Raw genomic sequence first — 11,102 nt, 5'->3', positions numbered from 1 at the left:
CAGGAAAGAGTTAGAAAAAGTAAAAACTAAAAAGTTAGTCAAAGCCTGAGGTCAAAAATGTAGGGATCACAGATTGTTGCAGATCTGTTATAGCAAAAAAAATCTGATGACAGCCTGGCTGTCCAGCAGGGAAATGCAGCCAGTATTCTTGCTTGTTGTTTGCTGTTTGTCGCAAGTATGTGGTACCCTCATCAACCGATGAACTTGTCAATGTTTGTCATGAAGGCTCAAAAGGGCTAGAATCCAGAGCCGTAAAACTAGTTTAAAAAATGTTTGTCATGAGCTTGTCAATGTCAAGTTGCCTTGCACTTCGCAGTAATTTTTTCAAAAAAAACCATTCGTAAACGACAAGGCGAACACGAAAACTAGAAATAGAAATGGACTCAATGGAGGAAGAACAATGTTTACATCAGTGTGAAAACTATATTCAAAATCATAATATTCAAGTATTATTAAAAGATTGCATAGTACAGCTTTGTTTACATAAACCTGAAAATCCTGTTACATTTTTGAGACAGTATTTTCAAAAACTAGAACGAGTAAGTTTTGTTTACACGACATAACAAACACAATAGTTAGATGACACTGATCGAAATAGATATTAAATTAATGATGCGAATACGGTTTACGATTCTCCAAAATATTACGATGTGAAAATATTTGTGGTGGGGACGGGAAGTTTATATTCGTATGATACCCGAGTTGACAGCCGCGAACTGAAAATAGAATCGCGAAGATTCCTGAGAAGTGCTCTTTATTTTAGTCTATAAATATTGTGTTAAAACTATATTTAATGACTGCGTAACGTTTCCTCGTTTGTGTAGAATAAGTTTCAGGAGTTGAAGCATAATCATAATTCCTTAAAAAAATCACATTCTTATGCATTTTGTGTCTTAAGTAATAAGTACATCAAACACAGATCATACTTTAATCGAGGTTGCTTATGAAGAGTTTAAAAATGGTGGTGAGATTCTATTTTCATTAAGTAATTAGACACTAAGCTACCTATAGTTTGATATTAGAAATCATAATACTTATTATAAATAATACCTACCTACTATCTGGCATCTACACTGTACCTTAGATCAACATATTAAATATTATTTATGTATACTTCACATATAAGTATGGGTTTACAAACTATTAAAATACAAATATAAGAATCAATAATTTGGAATATCATTCAAATATGTAAATAGATCTGTTATTTTACTTATTTGAATAACAATATTCCTAGTGCTTCATGAATAGTTTAAAATAATACTGGGGCCGATTCTCTTGTACACATTGTATCTCTAAACTGAACTAAATTAACAGGTCTAAATCTAGTGCCATCCTTTTCCGCAAGCAACATAATGAAAGGGATAGCAATAGATTAAGACGTGACATTTTAGTTTAGTCTAGAGATTGTGTACAACGGAATTAGCCACACTGTTTAGTTGTTTTAAAACAATCACCCATTATGGTGAGTGATAATGTTGCATATTATCACTCACCATAACTGGGACACAGCTGAAAATCAGCACCCTGCATTTTATGTGTGTTAACGCATATGATGCAAGACATTATGCTGAGCTGTACACCCAATTGGGGTGGTGTCGCAGATGAAAATGTTCCATTTGTATATTTTGTTTTTATCTGTGACACCAATAACAAATTAAATGTATTTTCTTTCTTTCTTTCACATTTGCCAAGAAGATGTCTATTCACTGTTAATTTGAAGGCATGTATTTTTATAATATTAATTGCTGATGCCAGCTACGTCGTCCGCGTGGATTTACGTTTTTCAAAATCCCGCGGGAACTCTTTGATTTTCCGGGATAAGAAGTAGCCTATGTGTTAATCCAGGGTATAATCTATCTCCATTCCAACAGCCAAATCTGTCCAGTAGTTTTGGCATGATTGAGTAACAAACATCCAAACAACCAAACATTTTAGGTCTTCAATGTGTGTAATGTGTATTTGAAAAAAACAGAACAATTGATTATCACCATAACTTGTTAAGTTCAAAATGGTGCAGACCCTAGTAATGCTTGATGTTCCTGTGCAGTATTTTATGGTTTATGACAATGCTATATTTAAAAGGATTTTTTTTCAGATTTAAAGTGGTGTCATAATTAAATTAAATAACACAGATAGATGTTTAAAAATCAAAATCCCAAACTTACCTGTCAAACCTTTTTAATATCACTTACTAAATAGATGCAGATAGATTACTATTTTTATGAAATAAATAAGCACAGCAATGCTGCAGTTTTTTGTTTTGTGGGAAGGGTCAATTTTTGCACCCTCTAATAACTTTACTCTTATTCAGTTAGCTCACACAGTTTCCATATCACTGTGTGAGCTAAGATCACATTCACACAGCTGCTGTGTCTGCACTGTACGTTTTTTACAGGATAAATCTTACCAAATATGTAGTGATACTACACTGAATATAGAACCATTCGCATGTTTTTGTCCTGCAAATAAAACATACACACTATGTTTTCAGTAAGATTTATCCTGCAAAAAAACGTGTTAGTGCTGTGTGAACAGGGTCTAAACTGCACTTGAATAGTGCGTGTCTGTGACTTAAGCAGCCATTTTTACATTAGGTAAAACTTAATCTACTTACGTCACAAACAATCAAGAGAACATACTTCCGAAAAAAATTGCAATTGGTCCAGAATTTCATTTTTAACTGACTAATAAAAGGTTCTCAATTATTGGTCCTGTATGTATGTTTCATACCTGCAGTTTTCACGTTTCTAGCTTAACTGATTTGAATGCGCTTTTTTAGGGTTCCGTACCTCAAAAAGAAAGACGGAGCCCTTATAGGATCACTTTGTTGTCTGTCTGTCTGTCAAGAAACCTACAGGGTACTTCCGGTTGACTTAAAATTACGAAGTTTGGCAGGTAGGTAAGTCTTATAGCAGACATAAGGGGAAAAATTTGAAAACCGCGAACTTAGGGTTACATCACACAAAAAAAAATTAATTGTGGTCATGAACTAATAATTCGTATTTTCAATTTTCGAAGTAAGATAACTGTATTATCAAGTGGGGTGTCATATGAAAGGGCTTTACCTGTACATTCTAAAACTGATTTTTATCTATTTTTATGCATCGTAGGTTTTGAATTATCGTGCAAAATGTCGAAAAAATACGACTGTAGTACGGAACCCTCGGTGCGCGAGCCTGGCTCGCACTTGGCCGTTTTTTTATAAATACAATATCTTTAAAGTAGTCGATGAATGCGTGGCGTTTAGCACCCTCGCTGCGCTCGGCTTCTAACTTTGCATAGATCTTGTATAGTGTATAGATTGGAGTGTGTTTGTCTAGAAGATGCCCAGAGATAGAGATGTAGAAGACGATTATGAAAGAGAATTTGGTAATGAACTTTGTACTGTACAGGAGCAAGTGAAAGCAGCCGCGGCCGCGGCTGCGACTTCGGAGGGCGAGGCTGACGGCGAGCTGTCGCCGCTGCCGGTGCCGGGCGGACAACTGCCACGGCGCCGCGGTGGCATCAGCGCCGAACCCGTCACAGAAGAAGATGCTACCAGCTATGTCAAAAAGGTGATCTGGAATCTGCCATCCTCGAATTTCGAAAAAGAGGATAAACTCTTCTTCTCGTCTTCACTTAAACTGTGTATTTTTTAACTGGGATAGTATGGGAAAATCCAAAACCATGGGAGATACAGGAGACTGTCCTAGGAACCATTAGCTAGTAATATCAGTTAATATGGTCAGTTGAATCCTTTCACTGACGGATGACTGTTGCGTGTAAGAGATTGCTTTAGCAATAAGGCCACCCTTGCACCTTTTGTATAGTTTCTTCTGTATCTAGTATTGTTTTCCTGTAATGTGTGTGTGTAATGAAGATTCCTAATTAAATAAATAAATTAACAAATGATGAATGGTACCTATTTGTCCTTAAAATATCTTGAAAGCTTTTAGGATTAAGCCATGTTGTCAAAATAATAATTGTATATTATTTTAAAATATTTGACATGATTTTTCTACTTGATGAACTTTTTTTAATATCTTTATTTATTTAAACAGAGCTTTATTATTAGGTGTTTTTATAATTGTTGGTTTTTTTCAAGGTGGTGCCAAAAGACTACAAGACAATGGGAGCATTGTCGCGAGCAATCGCCTCCAATGTGCTATTTACACACTTGGACGAATCGGAACGAGCAGACATGTTTGATGCCATGTTTCCTGTGCAATGTCTACAAGGCGAAACAGTGATCCAGCAGGGAGATGAAGGAGATAACTTTTACATTATTGATTCTGGGGAAGTAGAGGTGAGAATTTTAGTTAGTTAATAACATGGTCGGCTGGGGTGCTATGAGTATGGTTCCCGATGAACAAGTGGCGCCGTGGTGCCCAGACCATGGTCAGTCTAGAGATGTGCTATTGCTACTCTTAAATCATTTTCATTTAGTGAAATAATTTTTTACTTCATAGTGATCTGATATATCTGCAATAATTATATACACACAATTGTGTGAGGACAGGCCATTGTGCTGGTAGTAGTATCTAATAGGTAAATAAATGAGTTCACTTGTATGGAGTGTCGGGGATGTGACGACGGCGGGGTTGCGCGCACAGGTGCTGGTGAACGGCGAGCCGGTGACGACGATCGGCGAGGGCGGCAGCTTTGGCGAGCTGGCGCTGATCTACGGCACGCCGCGCGCCGCCACCGTGCGCGCGCGCTCGCCGCTCAAGCTGTGGGGCCTGGACCGCGACTCCTACCGCCGCATCCTCATGGGCTCCACCATCCGCAAGCGCCGCATGTACGACGAGTTCCTGTCGCGCGTCTCTATACTCGGTATGTTGTCTAATCTATCTTCTCTATATCCATACTTCCATATTATAAACGTGAAATGTTCCTGTCTATCTGCCTACTGTTTAGCCGATTTTGACGTTTAGTACAGAGATAGTTTGCACACTGGGGATGGACATAGGCTAATTTTTGTTCCAGAAAATCAAATAAAATTTAAGAAACTTAAATCCACATAGACGAATTTGGGGTACAGAGATAACTTGAATCCCGGAAACTGATACAAGCTACTTTTTATCCCGGAAAGTCATAGAGTGCGTGGGCATCGTCATCAGGGCGTAATTTTGCAAAATGAACAACGTGCGATCATCCAGTACTTGTTTCGTTCTCGGGTTTTTTTCGTCATTTTGCACGATAAATCAAAAACTATTATGCATAAAAATAAATAAAAATCGATTTTAGAATGTACAGGTAAAACCCTTTCATATGATACCCCACTTAGTTATCTTACTTCGAAAATTGAAAATACTAATTCATGAACACATTTTAAATTTTTTTTTGTGATGTAACCACAAATTCACGATTTTTGGATTTACTCCTTTACTGTGCTTAAAGACCTACCTACTTGCCAAATTTCATGATTCTAGGGCAACGGGAAGTACCCTCTAGGTTTTTTTGACAGACACGAGAGACAGACAGACAACGAAGTGATCTATAAAGGTTACTTTGTACCCGACTGCGGCGAATCCCAAAGGAGAATTATGTGTTTGATCTGTATGTATGTATATAACTACTCAATGGCTCAACTAATGTCTCAAATAAATGATACGTCATGAGATTCGTCTAGTATAATTCTTAAAAAATCAAAATGGCGGATTTTACACGTTTTAAAGTCCGGGTTGAAAAAAAATATTAAATCATAGAAATAAACTGTTCTGTTGTCCGTTCGTTACAACTCAACGGCTAAACCTATTTGATAAATGATACGTCATTGGTGGTAGTTTATTCAAGATCTCATACATTTTCGAACATCTATGTCTTTATCAATTTCTATTTTATAGAATACAAAGCTTGTTTATTGCGTTTCAGTTACCAGTTACTATTTATTAGCAGTCGGGTTTTCAACTTTTTAATTACGTAATTTTTTCCTTTTGAGGTACGTCAGAATGGCCGGTGTATGAGATTCTTTAATTATTATTTAATTGATCAAGGTACTAATTATCTTAATAAAGTTACTAAATAGTACAATTTAGGTACAATTATTTGGAAGATATTTCATCAGTTTTCCAGGACCTCACCGGCCATCCTGACGTTCACCTACGATTGAAAGAAACCTCGGTTAAGTCTGTGATCTCACATTAGAAGACTGTAGATTGACCATCAGCTTCATTTTTGTCGACAAACTCGGTTTTTCTAAGGAAAACCTAGCAGTAGCAAAGGCACTTCAATTGAGCAAAAGCGAATTCGACTCACAATGTCTCACGACTATCCGGAAATGTTTGAAGCCGATTGCTAGATTTTTATAAATAACTAGCTGTCCCGGCGAACTTCGTACCGGTAAGAGTCGATTCTTTTTCAGGCAATTTTTCTCTGTAAGAACCATTCCTCGTACTTCAAGGAATATTATAAATTACTACGGAACCCTAAAAAAGAATTAGCGAAATCAGTTCAGCTGTTCTCGAGATTTGCGATCAGCAACACATTTAGCGATTCATTTTTATATATAGAGACTAGCTTATGCTCGCTATTTTGTCCGCTTGGACTACATAAATTTCAACACCTTATTTTACTCCCTTAGGGGTTGAATTTTCAAAAATCCCTTCTTAGCGGATGCCTCCATCATAATAGCTATCTGCATGCCAAATTTCAGCCCAATCTGGCCTGTAGTTTCAGTTGTGAGTTGATAGATCAGTCAGTTAGTCAGTCACCTTTTCCTTTTATATATTTAGGTTTGTCACCAAAGCAAAGTGTTTTGTTACAGAAAGTTTAGAGAAGTGGGAGCGGCTGACGGTGGCCGACGCGCTCGAGCCGGTGTCGTTCAACGACGGCGAGACCATCGTGCGGCAAGGCGAGCCCGGAAATGACTTCTATATCATTGTTGAAGGTGAGAGAGTTGACGACCTCCCTGGCGCAGTCGTGAGCGCTGTGGTCTTATTAGTAGGAGGTCCCGGGTTCGATTCCTGGCAGGGGTTTGGAAGTTTATAATTTCTAAATTTCTGGTCTGGTCTGGTGGGAGGCTTCGGCCGTGGCTAGTTACCACCCTACCGGCAAAGCCGTGCCGCCAACGATTTAGTGTTCCGGTACGATGCCGTGTAGAAACAAAAGGGGTACTTACGGGTTTAATAAAAAAAAAACTGCCATACCCTTTCCAGGTTAGCCCGCTATCATCTTAGACTGCATCATCACTTACCATCAGGTGAGATTGCAGTCAAGGGCTAAACTTGTATCTGAATTTAACACTTTAACTGCGGCAAACGCAAGTGCTGTGTTTTATATTGCGTAACGCGTATGCGGCTCGCACACGCCACGCACGTTCTATACAGGAATGCGGCACAACGAACATAATGCGTTTTTTTCGCCACTCCGCGAGTGCGGGCGTACACAAACCCTGCGTTTTATTGAATGCCAAGCCAGTGAACTAGTCAAATCAGTAACTTTTTATCAAACGTCAAAACGCGCGCTAAGTATACAAGATTCTATGAAATACTGGATGGTAGGGAATCCTTCGTGTGCGAGTCCGGCTCGCACTTGACCTTTTTTATGTTGATTATAATAAAAATATTAAATTATTAGTTGTTTTTTTTTTCCAAATAATATTTGCAGTTGAGAACCACCTCGTTTTTGGAAGTCAGTTAAAATAAAGTCCTATTATCTGCAGCTGGAAAGAGATTAGGAACTCTGTAATATTGTGGGCTCTTTTGTTTAGCAGTAAACGCAATAACAACAAGGCCGGAAGCAAAATAAAGCTAAAGACTTAATCCAAATCCTTTCCCTGGAGAGATTAAGAATAACAAAAATTATTACTTCATTCCACAGATAAAGTATAGATAATTTGGATTGGGTTTATCCTTAAATAAAACAATAAGCTTGTCAGTTCATTTTTATTTACAATTATTTACAGGTTAAAAATTATTATAAAAGAATTATTTACAGGTCAATTATCCATACTAATATTATAAATGAGAAAGTGTGTGTCTGTCCGTCCGTCTGTCTGTCTGTCTGCTAGCGTTTCACGGCCCATCCGTTCAACCGATTTCGACGAAATTTGGTACAGAGACAGCTTGCATCCCGGGGAAGGCCATTTAGGGACTTTTTATCCCGGAAAATCAAAGAGTTCCCACAAGGAGTTCTAAATACACGCGGACGAAGTCGCGGGCATCCTCTAGTTATAAAATATTTACATTACATACCTATTCATTTTTTTTTTTAATTTTTTTTTTTTAATTATTTTTTTTTAATTTTTTTTTTTTTAATTTTTTTTTTAATGTACAAGTTCATTTAATAAATTCATTGAGGAGCCCTGGAAAATTGGAGACCCTTGAGCAGTTTAATTGACTCGCATAACCCCCCTTTCGCACGGCGTCCAGTTTTTTGCAGGATCCCGTTTGATGGCGAATGTGTTCGTATGCTAGCGTTCACACGAGCATCCCGCATGCGGGATGCTCGCTAGCATATAAACACATTCGCCTTCAAACGGGATCCTGCAAAAAACTGGACGCCGTGTGAAAGGGCTGTAAGGGTGACTGGCCACTGAAGCGGAGCGGAGCGGAGATGTGTTGAGCAGACCAATCAGATTGTCGGTAAATAACGTAATAATTTTATTCCGTCATCTGACGAAGCTCTGATTGGTCAACTATACACATCTCCGCTTAGCTTCGCTTCTGTGGACAGGCACCCTTAGTGTTAAAATACGAGTCAATTAAAACTACTAGCCCATTTTACCAGGGCTCCTCGTGCCTCGCTCCTAGCGCGCGTTCGTGCTGCGCCACGCGGCGCTGTACGCGTTTTTGGACTGCGGCCATGGCCGCGTCCCAAAGCGCCTGCAGTTCTTGGAGCTCCTGATCCGTCATTGGTGGCCTCCTCCTCTCCGGAGGAGAGCACCAATGCCGCGGCGGCTCCGGCAGCCGCATAGTCGGAGGGGTGCGGCGCTCGGGCTCAGGTGACGGCGGAGGCGCCGGTGTACACTCAGCTGTCTCCACTCTATAAGATGTCGAAGAAGATAGTTTTATCAAGTCCACTTTGATTACACAAAAACAAAAAGTCAGACTCGCTCACAAAGGGTTCATCACATCATACAAACATGGCAGCCAATTTGAAATTTTTATTATTTTTAGGGTTCCGTACCACATAAGGTATGAGGTACGATTTATAGGATCCTAGCCGAGTCTAGCAAGACCGCTTTTTGCATCCTGGCTGCGTGCGAACTGCCACGGAACCTCAGTCGCCTTAGATGGTGAGCGAGGCTGATTGGGATCAACCCATTCGCAGATATAACGATTGGGATGATTTCAGTGGACTCCACAGCTCAGTCTCTGTGGTCTCAGCTCTCACGAGGTTCTCATCATATGAAATGGTGATGTCCACCAAAAGCACCCTCGACTGTGCCCGGTCCACCACCACGAGGTCAGGCTTATTCGCTAGTATACTCCTGTCCGTGATGATGGACCGGTCCCAATAGAGCCGGACTCCGTCAGTTATTATTATTTTTATTATAGCAGACATTAGAGAAAAATTGGAAAATCGTGAATTCGTGGTTACATCACACAAAAATAATTAAATTGTGGTCATGATCTAATAATTAGTATTTTCAATAATCAAAGTAAGATAACTATATCAAATGTTCATTCTTATTATTTTGCACTATGCAATAGATGAATATTGAAATTGAAAACTTACTTTGCTTGGCAGCAAAACCAACGCTGCCACCACTTAGGCTGGCTGCCTAGCAGGGGATACCTGCAAAAACAAAATCAAAATTCAACCACTCCGGCTGAGATCTATAGAGTGCACTTTGACAGATTTATGTGGAAGATTTAGCTCGTTTTAAGTCTAAGCTAAGTCAAAGTGCGCTCTATAGATCTCGCCCTTAGTAATTCACAATAATTATTAGGTATCTATATATTTATTATAGACTAGCTGATGCCCGCAACTTCATACGCGTGGATTTAGGGTTTTAAAAATCCTGTGGGAACTCATTGATTTCCCGGGATAAAAAGTGTCACTCTCCATGCAAAAATCACGTCCGTTGCCCTGTTGCGATGTGTTTGAAGAGGAAACCAACAAACAAACACTTTCGCATTTATATTATGGGTACTGATTTTTATGCAACTGTCCGGCAGATAACTGTATGTATAGTAGGTAAAGGACAGACAAAACAAAGGTAAACTCTATGTATTGCAAACTTCTATAATATGATGAAACTTGTTTTATGTTGTTGTTGAACGAATTGCTACTACCCTTATGTTGAAACACTGAGCGTAGGTATTTAGACTCCAAAAAATTTACTTGCCTTTCAGTCTCCATCGTGACGCAAATAATCACCGACCAGAAATAAAAATAATAATAAACCGAATAAATTCCATCCACAACTGACAAGTCCGCGTCCACAGATAGTTCACAGACTAGTAATGATTTTTTTTACGGCTCTGGGTTCTTTTTCTGGCGGCTCCACGTGCTTGGTGTTTGGTAACTATATTCATGATAGGTAGGTAATATAATAATATTGTATATTTTAGTAGGTAGATAATGTAAAAAAACCGGCCAAGTGCGAGTCAGACTCTCACACCGAGGGTTCCGAACGTATTTTTTTCGACATTTTGCAGGATAGCCACCAAAATAAATATAGAAACTTTTAGCAATTTTTTTAATTATCAATAGTTGAACTCTATTAATTATTAGTGATTATACCTAAAGAAATCAGGTTTGTGACTTTCGGCGTAGTCTATGGTAAGCAGCGGCATCATCAAAGGTTTGCGGCGACACGATACAAACAGCGCGCCGCCAGTTACACTCGTGCCGACTGACCAATCGCGTGCAACCGCCATTCGCGTTTGCTCAAGCAACTGGTGTCATATTTTGTTTCACAGAGTACTTTTTACATATTTTTGTTTTTAGTAGGTGTAGCGACGCGAGGTGTACTAGATGGAAGTGAGTACTTACCGACTTTCTCTATTAATTATAGATAGGTATTGTGAGGAACTCTTATGTTATGAAGTTGAGGTTTACAGTTGGATTTTCGAGAACCTATGTAGGTACCTGTATTTCTGTAACAGGAGGTGATGTTTTGGTTTTGCTTATTACCTTATGACATTGTTTATATTTTATGCTGTTGACTA

At 38.9% G+C, this 11,102-nt stretch overlaps 2 protein-coding genes across 4 annotated transcripts in view; one reads left to right on the top strand and one right to left on the bottom strand.

Annotated features, from left to right (window-relative positions):
* Positions 1 to 307: 307 nt before the first annotated feature.
* The window catches only part of Pka-R1 (protein kinase, cAMP-dependent, regulatory subunit type 1), a 14,888-nt gene continuing 4,093 nt past the window's right edge, over positions 308 to 11,102 (top strand). Inside the window, exons 1-5 of one of the 3 annotated variants that reach the window (XM_034975427.2) lie at positions 308 to 539; positions 3,396 to 3,557; positions 4,088 to 4,288; positions 4,596 to 4,815; positions 6,749 to 6,871. In XM_034975427.2, the coding sequence (XP_034831318.1) occupies positions 378 to 539; positions 3,396 to 3,557; positions 4,088 to 4,288; positions 4,596 to 4,815; positions 6,749 to 6,871 (868 nt within the window). In that variant the 5' untranslated portion in view covers positions 308 to 377. The other 2 variants (XM_034975429.2, XM_034975428.2) reach the window with 2 other exon arrangements.
* On the bottom strand, positions 7,855 to 10,444 carry LOC138403250 (uncharacterized). The gene is made up of 3 exons (XM_069503036.1): positions 10,277 to 10,444; positions 9,664 to 9,723; positions 7,855 to 8,967 (listed from the first exon to the last, which is right to left on the bottom strand). The coding sequence occupies exons 1-3, from the start codon at positions 10,288 to 10,290 to the stop codon at positions 8,706 to 8,708; spliced, it is 336 nt and encodes a 111-aa protein (XP_069359137.1). The 5' UTR covers positions 10,291 to 10,444; the 3' UTR covers positions 7,855 to 8,705.

This window comes from Maniola hyperantus, chromosome 14 (assembly GCF_902806685.2).
Source record: "Maniola hyperantus chromosome 14, iAphHyp1.2, whole genome shotgun sequence".
NCBI classification, from domain to species: domain Eukaryota; kingdom Metazoa; phylum Arthropoda; class Insecta; order Lepidoptera; family Nymphalidae; genus Maniola; species Maniola hyperantus.
The sequence above is the reverse complement of the archived record's forward strand: the minus strand, read 5'-3'. Positions and strand labels throughout refer to the sequence as shown.